This window comes from Schistocerca nitens, chromosome 8, assembly GCF_023898315.1.
Source record: "Schistocerca nitens isolate TAMUIC-IGC-003100 chromosome 8, iqSchNite1.1, whole genome shotgun sequence".
Taxonomy (NCBI): domain Eukaryota; kingdom Metazoa; phylum Arthropoda; class Insecta; order Orthoptera; family Acrididae; genus Schistocerca; species Schistocerca nitens.
This window is the reverse complement of record NC_064621.1, coordinates 335,290,183-335,311,890: the sequence shown is the minus strand read 5'-3', so window position 1 is coordinate 335,311,890 and position 21,708 is coordinate 335,290,183. Positions and strand designations below refer to the sequence as shown.

General features: G+C 41.1%; 1 protein-coding gene across 2 annotated transcripts in view; it reads right to left on the bottom strand.

Annotated features, from left to right (window-relative positions):
• Positions 1-3,056, bottom strand: part of LOC126199084 (uncharacterized) — a 321,629-nt gene extending 318,573 nt beyond the window's left edge. For both annotated transcript variants that reach the window (XM_049935824.1, XM_049935827.1), the window contains exon 1: positions 2,962-3,056. In XM_049935824.1, the coding sequence (XP_049791781.1) occupies positions 2,962-2,985 (24 nt within the window). In that variant the 5' untranslated portion in view covers positions 2,986-3,056. The remainder of the gene's footprint in view (positions 1-2,961) is intronic.
• Between the last annotated feature and the right edge of the window lie 18,652 nt (positions 3,057-21,708).

Genomic DNA, 21,708 nt, shown 5'->3' with positions numbered 1-21,708 from the left:
AGTTATGGAAGTTTTCTTTTTTAATACTGTCAATAGAAAGATGGATAACAGTGAGTCGCTACAAGCAGCACATTCATCGAATTATTCTTCTCCACCCCTATGCCAATGTTCATGCCCAAGCAACAAGATGGTCATGAAATAAATATAAACACCGATAAAAATAGGACATAGGATATTGGAACATCACAGAAGGACAATACGGCCTGGGTTGAGTTTAGGAGAGGAGGTGGGTTTAGGGGGGGGGGGGGGGGTCATATAAACTTCTGCCATAGGTTTCAACTTTTCTCCGTGAACACTTCTTCAAAAATTAACAGAAGAAATGTAGACATAAGCAATATGGTATCTACTGTACTGCACCGTAGGCGAAGATTTACTGATGAAATACTGCGGTGCAGTTCATAAGAAAGTGCGGATACATATTCAAATCATAATCTAGTGATGAATAGTGGGCTGAAATTCGAGAGCACTAAACGGTTCATTACAGATTCTCAATAAGACGCGAGGGGGAAATATGAAAGACACTGACCTCCAGACCAAGTAAAGGCATTGCTGTTGGTTCTGTAGCAAATGAGTTCAGTATAACAAAGGGTAAACACCTAAGAATATAGTACCCACCTCAGATACTGCAAGGTCAACCATTGTCACTTTACTAATTTCTACTTAAGAAAATTTAATGTATTCATTTTACGAGCAATTCATGATCCAGCTGAGGTCGACGGAAATGGGCAGGCCATTTACTACATGTGTGTCGCAATATAATTTCAAGGAGATAAAAAGATAGGAAGTACTCCACATTGGAGCTTCTGGCATAATATTGCTCATAACACGAACTACATTTGCGTCAAAGTGTTGTTCTCGATACAGATAACGACCGAGAAAACGTTTATAACTGTGAGTAATCTTTGTTATTGTTCCTATGGACAAAACCTTGGCAGAAGAGCATGTTACATGCGAGATAAGAGAAATTACCGGAGAAAACTGGTTGTGTAAACTTATTATTTATTATTGAATGTGACTTATCAGGAGCGACTTCTAGAAAACGTACCACGACTATTCTTGTTAAAAATATTATACTACCCAGCCTTTGGTGCTGTAAACAACAGAAAACACCAAAATGTGGGGCACAACAAATTTTATCTTTTCCTTCTTAGTAGTATCTGCAATTGCTAATTGGCATACCAAGACTGTTCTTGTTGCAATACATCAGTGTACGTTTCCAGTACTGCTACTGCAAATAATAGCAATCTGTGAAACAAACTACAACTAAAAATTTTATATTTCTGTTCTCAGTAGTATCAGCACTCAAATGAAAAATGAAATTTCTCTGACACTGAGGGCTCAACGTCCTGAAATACTATTAAACGCTCTTTGCAGTTTCCCAGCATTTAAAACCGTCATATGTAATTTCCTCTTTGCTCTTAACACAATATCGAATAATTCTTATCTGTATATTTTAAAAATGATTTGAAAAATAACATACAAAGGAAATAAAATCCTTATGAACTAGAAAACCGGGTATTTAATATTACCAGGGAACTAGAAAACGGACCATCAAGCAAGTACGCATCGATGAACTGCAATATAGCAACGAAATACCGGCCCTTCATTCGACAGTCAACATAAAGGAGGAGACAGTGGTTGTACATCACTTAACTGCAATAATCCTGCGATCTGTAAAGGTAAACTCCTATGATTTATTCATTCAGCTGTGGATAATCAGCAATCATTCACAGTTCACAGATAATCCGGAAATGTTTCAACGACAGTCGTTCGGCTTAAGTACATTCATGCATATTACAGCAATCTGGGTGGTCGAGTCACAAACAATAAATTTTTGTTGTCTGCAGTGAGAACACGTGGCTCTTAATACGTTTGGCTGAAGCTACAGGACAACTGACACATACAGTCTTTTAAGAAGAGACTGGGAATTAAGGTGCAAGCTGCCTATAGCCTCAGCAAAGTTTGCTGACTGCGGAAGACTTCCACGTATATTAACAAATACACTAATATTTTACCGAGCGAGGTGGCGCAGTGGTTAGACACTGGACTCGCATTCGGGAAGACGACGGTTCAATACCGCGTCCGGCCATCCTGATTTTGATTTCCCGTGATTTCCCTATTCCCGGGTTCGATTCCCGGCGGGGTCAGGGATTTTCTCTGCCTCGTGATGACTGGGTGTTGTGTGATGTCCTTAGGTTGGTTAGGTTTAACTAGTTCTAAGTTCTAGGGGACTGATGACCATAGATGTTAAGTCCCATAGTGCTCAGAGCCATTTTTTTTTATTTCCCTAAATCGATCAAGGCAAATGCCGGGATAGTTCCTTTCAAAGGGCACAGCCGACTTCCTTCCCCGTCCTTCCCTAATCCGATGAGATCGATGACCTCGCTGCCTGGTCTCCTTCCCCAAACAACCCAACACTAATATTTTACCGATATTAGTTCCAACCTAAGATTCTTGCTCCGTAAATGACGTTAAACTAGGGTTCAAAATTGATGGTATCGAGAATCATTATCCCCGGCATCAGTGTCTGGCAATCAAAATCTGACTGCGGTCAATTTGATTTCCTGAATTTGAGGAGTAGGATAGCCACCTTTGAAGGGTAGAGATTTTGCGATATTTTGACTCAGCTTATGTTCCAAGAACGGTATGTTCGTATTAACTATTAATTTATAACAACTCTATTGTATATGTTAAGTATCATATAAAGAATGCCATTTTTAATTGTTTCCCTATGATTTCGTTTCAATCAGAATCTCAATGAGTGTAGTCACGACTCTAAGAACACATTTTGCAACAGCACAGAAACAAAAAAAACATGAAATAAACACGGATTCAGACGTGGAAGCACTATATATAGCTCGTCATTTTCTCGACAGCTCACACGGATGTAAAGAGTCGCTGTAAACGCCCCGCGAAGGATTACAAAAGTAACAACAGCACCAAGGCCTGCTCATTACTTACAGTAGTTTTCTGATCGCGCACCATGGCTCGTAGTGTATCGTGTAGTTGCAATATGTACAGATGTACAGGCCGCGCGTGCAGACACTCGCCGGTTAGCAGTAGATGGGCGACTGAGCGCCGCCGGGCGATCCCGGCCTCCCTTCCCCTCCACGCACCGCCGCCGCCCACAGCCATCACACGTCGCCACTGAGACACACACACGTACTCTCCGCATCTAGCCGCGTCGTCGACTGCATTGAAGTGGTCTATAGGACACGGTTACCGTCACTATACGAACATCATTCTGAAACTAAGGAACGTTTGCACCCACAGACATTTTTATTCGAGAAAATGAATGAAAACTTGCTTTACAGCATATTTTGATATTTTTAAAGCACATCATATTCACCGTTGACTGTAAAAATTATTTGTTTTACAGTTGCAGTTTCGAAATTTGGGACATTGTCAAGTGGCACTGCAATAGCTAAAAGAATACAGAAATGAGGCGCAGAATGTATATACACTACTGGCCATTAAAATTGCTACACCAAGAAGAAATGCAGATGATAAACCTATTCATTGGACAAATATATTATACTAGAACTGACATGTGATTACATTTTCACGCAATTTGGGTGCATAGATCCTGAGAAATCAGTACCCAGAACAACCACCTCTGGCCGTAATAACGGTCTTGATACGCCTGTGCATTGAGTCAAACAGAGCTTGTATGGCGTGTACAGGTACAGCTGCCCATGCAGCTTCAACACGTTACCACAGTTCATCAAGAGTAGTGACTGGCGTATTGCGACGAGCCAGTTGCTCGGCCACTAATGACCAGACTTTCCAATTGGTGAGAGATCTGGAGAATTTGCTGGCACTGAAATTGTAAAGACTTGCACTTGGGTAGGGAGCCTATTGTTGAAGAGTTTAGGTTGCCCGGTGAGGAAGGTGCATGTCACCATTTCTATTCCTTTTTCTTATTTCATCCCCCTCGCACCATGTGGGCGGAGGGTAGGCTGTCAAGACGGTATAAGTCGCTGCTCTTCAGCCACATGACAGTAGAAATATCAAAACATATTAAAATTTGGACATGGCTGTTGACAAAAGTGAATGTTCGGCAGAATACAAGACAAATCGTCAGTTGCGTAAGTTAAAAGGTAAAAAGAAGTCGTGTTGACTGACTTAAGCTAGAGAAATAGGCGAGAGAACTGATGAGTGGATGGAGCTTGTCAGAGATAGGGGTATCAAGGGAAAGTAGCTGTCGGGGTAGTGCTTTGGAGGGTGGTTGTGCTGGCGGATGTTTGAAGGAGGGATTTGGAGAGTGAAGAGGAATGCTGTTCCGGACCAAGCCTCGTGTGTGGAGTGGAGTGGAGAGGAAGGGAGCCATGACCGGAAGAGGGTGGGTGGGTTCTCCTAGATCTGGTACAACGGGTATATATCAGCGCACAATTCATGGCAAGGGAAGACGATTAAAGTTTCGCTCGGAGAGGACGGTGAGAGTGTGGAGGTGTAGTGTTGAAGGAATGTGCCAGAAGAGGCGCGACAGAGAACCAGGGTCCATGAGCAGGAGGGGGGGGGGGGGGGAGGGGAACTAGCGTGTGGATGGTGTCAAGTTTAGGGGTAACGTAAGAGGGAGTGCGAAGCTCTGTACATCGTGAAACGATTTGAATTACGTGAAATCTTACCAGTTAACGTCCTTAACATAAATCGCTACAAATCAATGTTCTAAAACACTGTTTACATACGAGATGAGGCCGTTGACGTGAGAATATAATAACGAGTTAGTCTTTCTGTGCGCTTGTCAGAGGTAGTATACTCCAGCGATAATAGATGTAGTCATAACATCTTCTTGCATCTGTTTACAGCATACGGCTTTCTATACGAAGGTACAAGGGGACAGGATAGGAAACTTTACTTACGACAGAGCACCGTAAAATTACGCATGTTATCTGTTCAGAAATTCTTACACTGTCTTGGGTATTCATACAGAACATGGCAACAGTAATCTTACATATTACTTTGTTTGTGTATACATTGCAGCTGATGAAGAAACATAGACGACGCAAAACGCTTGTCAGTGACACAGCCAACACTGCAGCACAGCAAATCGAGACAATACTCGTACATCACAAGACGCGATGTCATAGGTAAAGGATATGTCTTTTTACCAAGCCCTAATCATGGGGATGTAATTGTATAAAAACGTATTTACATATAATACTGAGTTTCAAAGTGTTTCAAAAATTATCAGAAAATTTAAAACGTAATTTTCAGTATTATGATGCATTGCTATAATAGATTAAATAGGGCAAGACAGATTCTAAAAGTTAAAATTAAATGTATTGCATAAAATTAACTGACAAAAACGAACTTATGAGATTATACTTTATTCTCCCTCGTTATCAAGTATAAAAATTTCTCTACAGTAGAAAACATCCCACATGCCCTATATACTAGCGAAAGATGACGGGCTTGATACCAACCCGCGACGAATTCCTCTCCTGTTCCAACCTCTTCATCTCGGAGTAGCACTTGCAACCTACGTCCTCAATTACTTGCTGGATGTATTCCAATCTCTATCTTTCTCTACAATTTTTAACCACTGCAGCTCCCTTTACACCATGTAAGTTATTCTATGATGTCTTAACTGATGTCCTACCATCCTGTCCCTTCTTCTTAACAGTGTTTTCCATATATTTCTTTCCTTGCCGATTCGGCGGAGAATCACTTCATTCTTCATCTTACCAGTCCACTTCTTTTTCAGCACATCTCAGATTCTTCCATTCTCTTCTGTTCCAGCTTTCAAACAGTTCATGTTTCATTACCGTAAATTCTATGCTCCAAACGTACATTCTCAGTAATTTCTTCCTTAAATTAAGATATGTATTTCATACTAGTGGACTTCTCTTAGCCAGGAATCCCCTGTTTGCCAGTGCTAGTATGCCTTTTATGTCCTCCTTGCTCCGTAGGTCGTGTGTAATTGTGCTGCTAGGTAGCAGAATTCCGTGACTTCATCTACGTCGTGATCACCAACCTTGATGTTTAGTTTCTCGCTGTTTTCATTTCTGCGGCTTTTCGTTATTTTCGTCTTTCTTAGATTTACTCTCATTCCATATTTTGTACTCTTTAGGCTGTTCGTTCCATTTCTTCTCTTTGACAGAAGACAACAATGTCATCAACGAATCTTATAATCCATAGTTTTTCTCCTTGAATTTTAATTCCACTCTTGAGCTTTTTTTTTTTTTGTTCCCATTATTGCTTCTTCAATGTATAGACTGAACACCCCGTTTAATTCGAGCACTTCGCTCTCGGTCTTCCACTTCTGTTGTTCCCTCTTGGTTCTTTAACTTATTGTATATTACCCTATTTCACTGTAGTTTACACCTATTTTTTTCTCTGAATTTCGAAAATCTTGCACCATTTGACATTATCGAACGATTTTTCCAATTCAATAAATTCTATGAATATGTTTACGTTTTTCTCTAGTCTTGCTTTCATTATCAATCCAATGTCAGAAATGCCTCTCTGGTGCCGTTACCTTTCCTAAAGGCAAACTGATCGTTTTCTAACACATCCTCAATCCCCTTTTCCATCCGTCTGCATTATTATTGCCAGCAACTTAGATGTATGAGCTGTTAAGGTGATTGTACGATAATTCTCACACTTGTCGGATATTTCAGTCTTCGGAATTGTGTGGATGATATTTTTTTCGAAAGTCTGATGGTATATCGCCAGTCTTACATATTCTACACACCAATGTGAATAGTCGTTTTGTTGCCACTTACCCCAATGATTTTCGAAATTCTGATGGTATGTTATCTATCCCTTCTCCCTTATTTGATTTTAAGTCTTCCAATACTCTTTTAATTATGTTACTGGATCCACTGTCTCTTCTATATCGACACCTGGTTCTTGTTCTAACCTTTTTTTTTATTTACACGTCTAAGTCCGTAGGACCAAATTGAGGAGCAAAACGCCAAGTTCATCGAACGAGTCAGTGCATGAAATTACAATATAAAAGTAATAACAGATAAAATAAAACGTTTATGAGCCCAAGAAAAGTCAAGCCATAAGTTTAAGCAAACGCAATTAACAATATAACATAAGAATCAGCTTAATTTTTCAAGGAACTCCTAGACAGAATAGAAGGAGTGACTCTTGAGGAAACTCTTCAGTTTTTACTTTGAAAGGGTACAGTACCGCCCGACATTGAAAATAGGTACAAAATACTTCATTATTCTTGTCAGAAGAACACATTTTTTGTGTAAAAATAACTCAGTTTCAATTAATGCAGCGAAGCCGGATACCAGTGTGGGAAAGAATGACAATTTATTTATTTAATTGATCGCATGTGCACTCCCACAAAGTAAATCCCTACATCCAGTTTGGTGAGATCTGTGAAATGAATGAATGTATGGTCGTCTGCTAACCACAGATAGTGAATGTGAATATATGATCATCTTTGAGTCGATCCTTTGGCCACATTTGGTGGGACCAAAGACATGAAATTTACCAGAGCTTTGAGCGCCTGAAATGTGGTTGACCAATACGGTGGCAAGGTGCTTCCCCCACCTCGACAGAGGTGCGAGATGACCTACAGAACGGCCATATTTCAGCACTCTGCCGCTGGATCTTCTGCCCTTAAGACCTGTTCTTGTTGTGCTCCGTAATGACGAAAGAGTGGAGGTATGGTATGCATGTGGAATATTTAAGAGTAGTTTGAATTAATAATTTCTCTTTCTCAGGAACTTTTGTGGGGAGAATTAAATGTCAGGCAGGTAATATTAAGGGGATTGTAGTAATCTTCTGAAGTGGCCAACGGTCACAATGAAACCACGTGTAGCTATAAGTTGAGATACTTCCGTGTGCTTAAGTTAAGCTGAATTACTAGCGTGTGTACAATAAGTTGAAATATTTAAGAAATAGCGTGTGTATCATAAGTTGAAATATTTAAGAAATTACGTGTGCAGGACTTGAAATTAGAGACGAGTACTTCCACGTGGTGAGTACTGTGTGAGTCTCAATCTGTGTATGAGACAAAGGACAAAGAGAAGTACTCGTCCATGGTATCAGTTGAGGACTCGCGTGTGTGCTTAATACTACTTTACGTAATAGGATTCCGTGTGACGCTAGATTTAAACTCTGAGAGAGAATCAAGGTGAGTCGGCCGTCTATCCAGCAACGCCACTTGGCTTGCATTGCACAGGAAGACGTGCATTTATCTCCAGAGTTCACAGTAGGAAAGTAGAATTACAAAGTGGGGCAGTGTCGTGTGAAACTGGGATAAATATTGATTGAAGTGGGAAAGCTGAAAGTGATAATGTTGTGACTATTTAGTGTTTAGTATTTCATATTGTTGTGTGGTGTATGTCATGTAATTTTGGTACGTGCGGTTTGCATGGGGGAGTAGCAAGGTAGTTTCAAAAGATTTGTGGGTTATGCTTGTTCCTTCTGTATCGCTCGATCTGGAGGAAAGTTTCGTGATGATTGTGAGAGTCGAAGTGTGAGGTATAATAAAAGATCCACCAGCCTATCCAGAAAGTGCACTGTAGAGTTAAATAAATTACGAGACCATAATATAGAGATTCACTAATGTAAAGCCATGCCCACTGGGCGGAATTTCTCATGTGATATTGTTGTAGGTTATAGAATTTGTGTGTTTAGGAATAAATCAGATAGTGAAAAGAAAGAGATTGGTGGCCTTTTTCATTGAATTGTATGCTGTCATAATGTCCCGAATTTATAATGTGTGCGACATTCATATTCAGTGGGATGGCCACGTGTTAATAAAAACCGTTAAATAAAAGACAAAAAGAAAATGTGGTATTGCCAGTGCGTAGTGTACTGTCAGAGTTCTGTAAATCACTGATAGTCATATATGCGTTTCCGTTGCGTAGTATTCATACAGGAGGATAATTTGTAACTAAATAGTAAGATACGAGAATTCATGTTACTCAATAAATTAAGGAAGAATCCACTCGCTTGGCAAACCACTCATCTTGCAGGCCTGACTGCTTGATGCCACAGTATGAGTAAGGCAAGTGGGTGCCTCTCAACTTGAATGCGTGTGGATTACCCCTAAGATTTTTCAATTCTCGTGGTAGATAATTGAAAATGGATGCAGCAGTATACTTCACACCTCCATACACAAGAGTTAAGGTAGTGCGATCCATATGCAGATTGGATTTCTGCCTAGTATTAACTGAGTGAAAGCTGCTATTTCTTGGGAATAGGCAGAAATTGTTAACAAGAAACGACAGTAGAGAATATATATATATATATATATATATATATATATATATATATATATATATATATATAAACAAAGATGATGTGACTTACCGAACGAAAGCGCTGGCAGGTCGATAGACACACAAACAAACACAAACACACACACAAAATTCAAGCTTTCGCAACAAACTGTTGCCTCATCAGGAAAGAGGGAAGGAGAGGGAAAGACGAAAGGATGTGGGTTTTAAGGGAGAGGGTAAGGAGTCATTCCAATCCTGGGAGCGGAAAGACTTACCTTAGGGGGAAGAAAGGACGGGTATACACTCGCACTCACACTCATATCCATCCACACATATACAGACACAAGCAGACATCTCACAAGCAGACATATATGTTTCCTGAAAATCTAGAGGGCATATTGTTTGTATAAATAAGGAACAGGAGCGGCCCCAACGCTGATCCCTGTGGCACACCACATTTGACTGTGTCCTACTCAGAGCCCACATCACAGCCATTCTCAACACTGTGAATAATGACATTTTACTGCCTGTTGTTAAAGTAAGAGGAGAACTAATTGTGAGCTACTCCCTTTATTCCATAATGGTCCAACTTCTGCAGCAATATTTAATGATCAGCACAATCAAACGCCTTAGTTAAATCCAAAAATGTGCCTAGCGTTCGAAACCTTTTGTTTAATCCATCCAGAACCTCACAGAGAAGAGAGAATATAATATTTTTATTTGTTAACCACTTCTAAAGTCTAACTGTACATTTGATAGCAAAATGTGTCATATAAAATGATCAAATATCCTTACAAACATAGCCTTTTCAATAACTTGTCCCGATTATCCCTTTGTCCCTTTTTATGAAGAGGCTTTACTGCTGAGTACTTTAATCGTTCAGGAAACTGACCATTCTTAAAGGAAAAATTACAATAATGGCTAAGTACTGGGTGATCAAAACGTCAGTATAAATTTGAAAACTTGATAAACCACGGAATAATGTAGATAGAGAGATAAAAATTGACACACATGGTTGGAATGACACGGGGTTTTATTAGAACAAAAAAAAAAGTTCACAAAATGTCCGACAGATGGCGCTGGACTGCAAAACGTCAGTGACTACGCATGACAATCGTGTATAAAAGGAGCTGTAATGAGAGAGAGAATCATCACCCTCGACCGTCGCCTCTCCTGGACTCCCCATCTCCAGACAATCCAAGCCAAGGCACGTTCCCGACTCCGTCTCCTCAAGCTCCTTTCCGGCCGTACGTGGGGTCTGGACCCCTCCACCATCCTCCACACCTATAAGTCCCTCATCCGCCCTATCCTCTGCTACGCCCATCCAGCCTGGATCTCCGCCCCCCCTTCCTTTTATAAATCCCTCCAAATCCTTGAACGCCATGCTCTCCGCCTTGCCTATCGCATCCGTCTCCCCTCCCCCACGCGGATCCTGTATGATCTTATCCCCTTCCCCCACCTCCTCCTCTTCCTCGAAAGGATACGAATCCTATACACCTCCCGTAAACTCGATCCTCCTCACCCGCTCGTCTCCCCGATCCTCTCCCACCCCCGCCCGCTGCCGCGCCTATACTCCCATATCCCACCCGGTCTCCATCTCTCCACCCTCCTTACCCTCTCCCAAGGTGGCTTCCGCCAGCTCCCCCTCCCTGATGATGTCCTCCTTCCCTGCATCTACCCCTCCTATCAACTTTGATCCACCCCCCACCTCCTGTGTCCTATCCTTTAGGCACCCTCCCTCCCTCCCTTCCCTTCCCTTCTCTTTCCTTTCCCCCTTCCCTCCTCCCCTCTCCCCCGGGCTTCCCCTCCCCCTTCCTCCCTCCTCCTCTCTCCTTTGCCCATGGCATCTCTGCTCTCCCCTCTCCCATTCCCCTTCCCCTTCCTCCTCCTCCACCTCCTCTCTTGGCAGGTCCCCGGACTCGTACACGCTCAGTGAACATTCGCGCGCCGGAGATCATCGCCATCAGTATTTCGTGTGTGTGCCTTCGTTTGTGTGTAGTGTTGTTCGCCGTCACGCCGCCACCGTTCACGTGCCGTCGCCATCATCATCCGTGTTCTGTGCATCGTGTCGCCCAGTGTTAGTGTTGTTTCTCGTCCGGCGTGAACGGCTCCATGTTTTTTCGATTTTTAGTGTCTCCATTTTTTGACCACCGTTTTTACTGTCTGCTCTGTGCCACCTTTCTGTACTACTTGTTGCCGAACTCAAGGCTGAAGAGCGGCGTATTGTGCTGCTGACAGCCCGCCTTTGTATAAGGTGTTAAAATAACAATAAAGAAAAAAAAAAAAAAAAGAGAGAGAATCAGATGCGCCAGCAATCGCAGCATGTTGACGTTACCTGAAAAGTCGCTTTTAGTGAAGCTGTATTATCACAATCGGTAATGTGCTAGTTCAGCGTTACGATCCTATCGCCATAGGAAGGGGATTCGAACGGGTAAAGGTCCGTTGACAAATGCAGCTGTGGCGAGAATGATTTCGAAGTTCGAAGCCACGGGTTGTTTAGACGATAGACCCCGTAGTGGCCGACCGAGCACAAGGTGTAATGCTGCAGAGACAGTTCAGGTAGAAATGGAGACTGTAGCGGGTTCGTCTATGCACGAGGAATCAGCGCTCGTGCAGTCGCACGTAGCACCGGCATTCCATACACTACTATTTGGTTGGAACTGAGGCATACCCTCCGATGCTATCCGTACAAAATCCATCGGCACCATGAACTGTTACCTGGAGATTTAGTGCAGCGGAGGGCATTTGCGGTGTGGGCGTTTCAAAAGATGGCGGAAGATGACGATTGGTTAAGTAACGTGTTGTGGACCGACGAAGCTCATTTCACGCTCCGAGGGTCTGTTAACGCCCACAACTGCAGAATTTGGGTTACTGAAAATCCTAGAACTGTCGTGGAAACTCCATTGCACGACGAGAAAGTCAAGGTATAGGTTGGATTTACCACATCTACCGCTATTGGGCCTTTTTTCTTCGAGGAAATGCGTGATTCTGGTTTTGTAACTGCTACCGTGACGGGTGAGAGGTTCGCCGATATGTTACAGAATCGCATCATCCCCAGCCTGGCTGATAAACATCTGCTGGAACGTACGATGTTTATGCAGGATGGCGCTCCACCCCATATTGCTAGACGCGTGAAAGATCACCTGCGCGCGTCGTTTGGTGATGATCGTGTGCTTAGCCGCCACTTTCGTCATGCTTGGCCTCCCAGGTCCCCAGACCTCAGTCCGTGCGGTTATTGGCTTTGGGGTTACCTGAAGTCGCAAGTGTATCGCGATCGACCGACATCTCTAGGGATGCTAAAAGACAACATCCGACGCCAATACCTCACCACAACTCCGGACATGTTTTACAGTGCTGTTCACAACATTATTCCTCGACTACAGCTATTGTTGAGGAATGATGGTGGACATATTGAGTATATCCTGTAGAGAACATCATCTTTGCTTTGTCTTATTTTGTTATGCTAATTATTGCTATTCTGATCAGATGATGCGCCATCTGTCGGACATTTTTTGAACTTTTGTATTTTTTTGCTTCTAATAAAAGACCATGTCATTCCAAGCATGTGTGTCAATTTGTACCTCTCTATCTACATTATTCCGTGATTTATTCAGTTTTCAAATTTATAGTGACTTTTTGATCTCCCGGTTCATGGCTAAATGTGCAGCACAGTACTTTAATATTCTTTTAGGCACTCCATCATATCCACGAGATCCATAGTCTTCAGTGACTTAATTATTGACTCCATCGCCCCTTGTCAGTATCACATAGGAGTATTTCCGACATCAATCTTGGAAAGATATTTTCCATGAGTTATATGATTCCCTGTAGATACTAAATTTTTATTTAATTCACGAGCAATGCTCAGAAAATGATTGTTAAATACTGTACATATTTCTGATGTATCAGTAACAGAAATATTTTACTACGAACTGACTTCATATCGTCGACCTTGTGCTGCTTTTCATTCATTTCCTTCACAACTGACCATATGGTTTCAATTTTATCCTGTGAATTAGCTATTTTGTTTGCGTTCCACATACTCTTTGCCTTCCTAATGACATTTTAAGCACCATTTTGATGTAATTCCCGCTTTGTTCTACATGATGTCCTTATCCTACTAGTCACGCACCCAAGCTGCCTTTGACTGTTAGTACCCAGTTTAGAACGTTCTAAAGGAAAGCAACTCTCAAAGAGGATGAAAAATATGTTAAGGAAAGAATTATATTTGTCATCTATATTATCGACAGTATAAACATCGTGCCACTCTCGTTCTTTAACGAGATTTAAAAAGCTCTCTATTGCCATTAGATTAGCTTTCCTGTATAATTTGTAATTCCACATAACATTTGTTTGCGTACAAAAGCCTTTTAGTGTGAAAATTTGTTCATTATGGTCTGAATTACTAACAGAAAGCCTACCTAGTAATGAAGAATAAATAAAAATATTGTTTATCGCTGTGCTGCTGCTTCCCTGCACCCTGGTTGGAAAAAACACAATCTGCATCAGATCATATAAGTTTAGGAGATCTACCAGCATCCTTTTTCGTGCACAATCATATAACAAAATTAATACTGAAGCTACCACATATTACTAATATCTGGTACTTAGTATGAAGTGAACCAAGAACCCTCTTTAGCTTGAGCAGAAATGCCTGACCTTCCCTGAAGGTGATTCCTTTGTTAGAGGGACTTCCTTTAAGGAAGTATACCTACCACCTGACTTCAGTCGAAAAAACGTGCAGCTCTAACACCAATTACTAGAGGAATTTTTCCATGAGTGATCCCACCATCCTGACTACGCTGTCACCTATAAGCTTAGCCAACCTTCCCTTCTCTTACCTATTGAGGTGCAAGCCATGCCTAGTGAAACTCGATCTATTGACAGACTCAATTGGCATCATTGCAATATCACCCATGCCTTCTGCCATCAGTGCCTTTTCCAGCCCCATGTTAACAAGCCTAACAGCAGCATTAAGATGAGGCTGATCATGAGGCTGAAACAACTGCACGAAGTGCACGTTAGTGCCACCAGTTTGAGTACCTGTCTTTACCAGGTCACCACCTAAATCATATTCCCCGTCCCTATCAAGACTATACCCTGCTCCACCCACAATCACTTCCTGATACTCTGTCGTAAAATTCTGCATAACTCCCCTAACTGTCAGTCACCTGATTCCACCTTGCACTAGGCTTCACAATGGTGAGGACGTGGTTTTCACTCCCCAACACTTCCTGCAACTGCTGGCCCACATCTCTACCGTGCGAACTACATAGCAGTAGAACTTTATTCTTTCTGTTAGAATTTGCAACTGACTTAGGCTTCCTAACTGCCGAGGAATGCTGCATGTTTCCTACATGCACAGCTACAAGAGGCTCCACTCCACTCAACTCTGAGGCTTGGTCAAATCTGCGCAAAGTACGACAGTCTGATTATCTTCTCCTCCTAGCTGACTTCTTACCTACTGCCAGTTCCCATTCCCCAACACCCTTCACCCTCCTCAACCAATCTATTCAGACGATTTTTCCCTCTCATACAGGCCTTCGGCGTATTCTTTCCACCTATCTGCTCTCTCTTCTGCATTTAACACCATTGCTTTTAATTTCACCAAAGGTTGTTTTGACTTTTCTATATGCTGACTCATTCCTGCCGTTAATCATTTCTTTTTCGATTTCTTTACACGTTTCATGTAGTCATTTCGTCTTAGTTTCTCTGCATTTCTTATTTATTTCACTCTTCAGCAACTTGTATTTCTGTATTCCTAAATGTTCCTGAAAATTTTTGAATTTCCTTCTTTCATCGACCAACTGATGCGTTTCTTCTGTTACCATGGTTTCTTCGCATTTACCTTCTTTGTACCTTTGTTTTCTTTCCAACTTATGTGACTGCCCTTTTTAAAGATGAACATTCCTCTTCAACTGAACTGCCTACTGAGCTATTCCTTATGGAAGCGTCTATAGCCTCACAGAACTTCAAGTGTACCTCCTGATTTCTTAGCACTTCCGTATCCCACTTCTTTGAGTACTGATCCTTCCTGACTAGTTCCCTAAACTCAGCCTACTCTTCATCACTACTAAATTGTGATCTGAGTCTATATTTGCTCCTGGGTATGCTTTAGAATCCAGTATCTGATTTCAGAATCTCTGCCTGACCATGAGGTAATTTAACTGAAATCTTCCCGTTATCTCCCGACCTTTCCCAAGTATGCCTCCTCCTCTTGTGATAATTCAACAGAGTATTCGCTACTACTAGCTGAACTGTAATGCTGAACTCAACTAATCTTTCTCATTCCAGTTTCTAACCTATATTCTCCCGTAATCCTTTCTTCTGCTCCTTCCCTTACAACCGCATTCCAATCCCCAATGACTATTAGATTTTCATCTGCATTTACGTACTGAATTACGGCCTCAATATCCTCGTATACTTCTCCATCTATTCATCTTCGGCTCGCGACGCGACATGAATACCTTAACTATTGTTGAAGGTGTTTGTTTGCTGTCGATTCTGATGAGAATAACCCTACCGCTGCACTGTTCGCGCCGCGCGGGATTAGCCGAGCGGTCTTAGGCGCTGCAGTAATGGACTGTGCGGCAGGTCCCGGCAGAGGTTCGAGTCCTCCCTCTGGCATGGGTGTGTGTGTTTGTCCTTAGGCTAATTTAGGTTAAGTAGTGTGTAATCTTAGCGACTGATGAACTTAGTACTTAAGTCCCATAAGATTTCACACACATTTGAACATTTTTTTGAACTGTTCGTAGTAACTCACTCCCTGTCCTATCTTCCTACTCAAAACGAATACTACTCCCTCTGTATCATTTTTCCGCCCCTTTCGTCATTTGACAAGAAATCATTGTCTTCTTTCGATTTCACTTCATTGCCACCATTGTACCGAGACTGAGCCTTAGCATTTCCTGTTTCAGATATTATAGCTTCCGTACCACATTCAAATTCCTGACACTGCATGTCCCGACTCGTAGAACGTTGTCCTTTCGATGGTTATTCAATCTTTCTCTCATGGTCACCCAACCCCCTACACCCCCCCCCCCCCAGCCCCCTTGGCAATCCCCTCCTCGAGATACGAACAGGGGACTATTCCGGAATCTTTTACCAATGGGTCATCATGACATTTTTCTGAATTACAGGCCACATGTCCTGTGGATACACATTCTGTATTTTCGATGCAGTGGTTTCCATTGCCTTCTACATCCTCTTTCCGTTGATCATTGCTGATTCTTCCGTCTCTGTCCTGAACTTCTGTCTGCTCCTCCACCCTCACTGACAAATAGTTGGCTGAATGAGGTGTGACCTCTTACACCGGAAGTCTTCAGCCGCCATTGCTGATGATTTTTACTCTAAATTTAAGCGATGGCAGGGTTAGAACTGGCATCGAAGACGTTTCGAGTTCTAATTAAGGAGGCTACACCTAGATCACACGTGCGCAATACACCATTCTTACACCATTAAAAAGAAAATCAGTTTTAAATCTAAGTTTTTTGCCAAAAAATCTATGGCTCTTCTTGACAAAGTTAAAGATATGCAAATCCCATCTAGTTCTAAACTAGTATCGTTTGACATCATAAGCTCATTTACAAATGTTCCTTCTGGTGAATCCATGAACAAATTAAGAGTTGTATTGCATAAATACAAAGGAAATCCTGTAGAAGTGCCTGACGTATATGATGTTACTCAAATGAGTATAAAACAAAATTACTTCAAGTTTTAAAACAGGTGTTATAGTCTGTGTGATGGCCAAGCTATTTGTTCATCAGTTAATCTATACTAACAAAAATTTTTATGGGCAGTTTAGAACAAGTTTTCTTACAGAAACAGCCACTGAACTGTAAACTTAAGAACTGGTTCAGATATGTCGACGATGTATTTTGTTTGTGGAACGCTACCACTAGACAGATACAATACTACAGCATTTAAATACACAACATAAGAAAGTTCAGTTTAGAATGGAGCTAGGAGGCACTCCTATAAATGTCTTGGATCTGAATACATATATTAGTACAAGACAACACGTATTTATCATTTACAGAAAAAATATAGCTAATGGTACAGTACTCTGTGCAAGCTCCCAACATCCACACAGACACAAACATGTAACTTCCTATTCAATGGTGCATCACCTCATGTATTGTAAGGTGTCAGGCAAACCCAACACCTTCCATGAAAACCCTGACATGATAAGCAAATCCAGTAGTATGTCACATAGCTCCGAATAAATCGTGACATTAAATTAACCAAAGTAATACGAGTAACGAGTGAGCAAATGGAATACCACAGACTAACACAAGAATGCCTAAATGCATGTCATACCTTCCCACCGTGGGACAGACGCAGTTCTGAGGGGAGAAACGAGAACAGAAGCCGAGAGCAGAACCGTGTTAAGCTGGAAGGCCCTACGATAAGGGACGGACGGACACCCACGTCACCAGCTAACCGCTAGGACCACACCACCCGCAAGTTTTAGCGTGAGACTTTTTCGCGTCTCTGTTACGTCAGGACCACCCCCCAGCCCATGTTAAAAGCTAGAGCCCTCCAGAAGAACGGTATAGATCTTACGATAACACAAAAAGGGCTACACCACCCGCAAGTTTTAGCGTGAGACTTTTTCACGTCTCTGTTACGTTAGGACCACCCCCCAGCCCATGTTAAAAGATAGAGCCCTCCAAAAGAACAGTATAGATGTTACGGTAACACAAAGGACCACACCAGCTCCAAGTTTTAGCGTGAGACTTTTTCGCGTCTCTGTTACGTTGCAAACTTTAAAAACATTGCCCCACCACGAAAAGTATAACGTTTCTCATTGGATGGACAGAATTTTTGTAGGCGGAGCTTAAGGTTAACATTGAGACCCTGATTGGTCAGATGAAAACACAGCCAGATAGTGTTTTTTAAACCAACTTGGGTAAATTGTAGTAAGGAGAAGTTAGGACAAGAGTTGATTCCGAGACGGCGAGGTGAGCGGAGCTGATCTGCCCGCCGCCCCCGACGAACACCAACAAGGTAATGAACGCACGCGATGCCGCATAACAGCGCATAAAGCTTCACTCAGAACTGCAGAAGTCTCATCTGTTACACCCCCTTTTTGCGTAATACTAGTGTCGATCGTCAATTAAAGCTCATGGTGTTCACATTTGCCTCTTGAAGTAAAAATCTGAAACGCGATGATTTTTCTGTTATATAGTTATTGAGAAGCCACATCAGCCACTGTAATTTACGACAAGTTAGATAAGTAACTAAAGATAATTGAGGGTCACTGTAGACCATTTTGAAAGTTTTCTCTTTTGTGAAACTTAATTTAAACCTAGATTATAGATGTGATATGGCATAGGTCATCCTTCGATCCATTGTAGAACTTGGAAACCCATTCAGGGAATATTCGTTCACATTTTTGTTGAACGCAGTTGGTTTTTACCATCCTGTATTACAACATTTCCTTTTATCAATAGTGCAATTTATAAACGATGTTTTGTGAGTAGAATAAAATTTCCAATGGTAAACTTAACTGCTTTTTCGACGTTATTTTACCAGCTAACTAAAAATAGGAAAGCCTTGAACCCCTTCCACTAAATTTAGTTAGTATTAAGATTCTTTTACAGGGAGTGCAGTGGAGCTGACGCTGAAATCATTAAGTATTTGGTTATATCATCGCTAGTCTCACTGAACTCTTCTGAATTCTACATGTCATGTGTGGTCTGACGTCTCCTTACCAGCAACTGGTCCCAGGTTCAAACTAGTCAATTCCCTAAAAAACACGCTCAGAGCGCCGTTGCGCGAAAGTGGTAGGGACACACGATATAGAACAAACAGACACCACGCAGAATGTTCAGAGTATGTTCCATTATCGCAAATCAGCCTTTCAAACAGAACTCCAAATCTTCAAACAAAAAAATCTTCCAACAATGGCTGTAGTTCTTCCCTGATTGATAACCCCTACGAAAAAGGAAAATGAATAAAATTACACCACTTCTGTACGCTGGCCAACAGCAGTCACCCAATATTTCAAAGCCTGGCGCAAAATTGCACATATTGGCAACATTTCAGATAGTTCTGAAAAAAGTTAGGGTCTCCCAACAACACACCTGGATTTTATAATACCAGGAACAACTCAAAATTTTTATTCAGTATCGAAGACAAAGAGCAACCGTTGGTACAGAGTGGTTTATACAGAGTAATTTGCAAGCAGTGTCGAAAAGTGTATATTGGTCAGTCAGGTACAGCTATGGCAGTTAGGCTACGTGAACATGAGAGAAGCGATTAAGGAAGAAAGGTTCGACCTCTGTTGATCATATTTTAGTAGAAAACCATCTATACGAAGTAGAATGTGAAGTTTTACATTCTGCCAGAAATGCAGAAAGATGACCCTACTGGAAATAATGGAGATCAACAAACAAGTGACATAGAATGACAGCCTACTATTAAATGATCAGACACCGTTTCCATTTTCCACCTCGTTAAATTAAGTTTTCGTTACAAATACTAGACTCAAAAAGTAAATTCATTTTATTTCTAATCATTTATTATACGTATTTCCATATAAAAACCTTGTTTACCGCTCCTTTGTTAGTTAATGTAATTATTGTAATACAGAATAGACGAGGAAAGAAATATATTGAAAACACTGATAGGAAGAAGGGAGAGGATGGTAGGACGTCAGTTACGACACTAGAGAAATACAGGGATTGGAATACATCCAGCAAATAATTAAGCACGCAGGTCGCAAGTACTACTCCGAGATTAGGATGTTAGCACAGAAGAGGAATTCATGGTGGGCCACATCACACCAGTCAGAAAAAGAAAAAAATCTCTAGCTCTTTCGCTAGGCGATAACATGGAGCAGAAAAAGATGACAATATTGGGCGTACTGGAATACTATCTTTATGTAATGTCGGTAAGCCATATAATCTAGCCACGGGATTCATATTAATTAGCATACGGTTGTTGGTTTCAAATATAACACTTTTACATGATTTGATGGTGGTTTTTATTTGATCGTTGAAAGCTGCAGTCAGGTCTTTCTGTAGATGTTAGAATTCGGGAGTATCAATGAACTATTTCAGTTTTGTAATGTAATCACTTTTGTTCAAAAGAACCTAACTGTTGAATTTAACAGTTTTAGTATTGATGATACTGTTGGAGATTATTTTCTTCTTATACTTGCTTAATGTACTGATTTCATTCCATGAGAGTTCGTTTCTAACAACTAAAGCAGTTTTTAAATCATGGGCTACCAAATCTTTCGTGGAAACATTGTCAGCTAATGCGAGCTAATCTACTTTTAGCACAGCTAGCTGTTTTTCCAAAACTATCCACAGTAGAGCATACGTATTATCTTCCTACAACACTTTGAGCTCATCCACAGTCATTGTTATACTTGACATGTTCGTTATTCGGTCAGCAAATTGATGATAATAAACAGGTTTGTCAACGGTTTATAGTTTGTTAACTGCAACAGTTTTTCTTTTTGGCGTAGAAACATTTCGTGGACAATTGCATATGCATCTTAGCGGACAACGCGATCAGAACTGTCGAACTTGGACGGATGTGTGACGGCAGCAATAATCAGGTGACGAACTTTTAAATGTGAACTTAACATTATCACGGAATCTGTAGCAATCTCTAGCAGTTGCGTATTTCTTCTCTTACCCATGTTCTCCCGCCCATCTTAATAACTTTCTATGCAGCTCACGAAGTACAATTTGATTTAATATCGACGTATTTTAGAGTATGGTCTCGATGTAAACACTTTCTGTTAAATGAAATATGTTATGTGACCGATAGATTGTTTTTCAAAAATCTCATGTAAATGAAGGTTAACTGCACTTTATGACATCAATAGAATTTTTCGTTGTTACTTCGCAGAACATGATAAAAATATTGAAAAGGAACGTGGATAACAGAAGAAATGCGAAATTGGTGCAGAATCCGTTTTAACGTAAGTTCACATTTAAAAGTTTGTCCCACGTTTATAACCACCGTCACACATCCGTGTGAAATCGATAGTTTTGATCGCGATGTTCGAGAAGACGCAAATACAATTGTTCGCCAAATGTACCTACGTCAAAAAGAAAAATCGTTTCAGCTAACATAAATCATTGACAATAAATGTTCACAATGAACCGACTGCTGATCGAATAACTTAGTTATCAAATATAACAGTTACTGTGGATGAGCTCAAAGTATTAAATAAAGGTATTAAATATGTTCCACCATGTACAGTTTCAAAAAACAGCTAGATATGCTAAAAGACGATTTAAAAACTGCTGCTGCTGTTAGTGATGAACTCTCACGCAATGAAATCAGTACTTTAACCAAGTTTAAGGAGAAAATAATCTCCAACAATAACATCACTACCAAAGGTGCTTTTGAACAAAAGTTATTATGTTACAAAGGTGAGCCAGTTCCCTGATCGCTCCGACTTCAGGTATCTACAAAAAGATGCAACAGAGGTTTCCAATGAACAAATAAAAACTATCTTCAGAGAATGTATCCATTATTTCTAGATTAT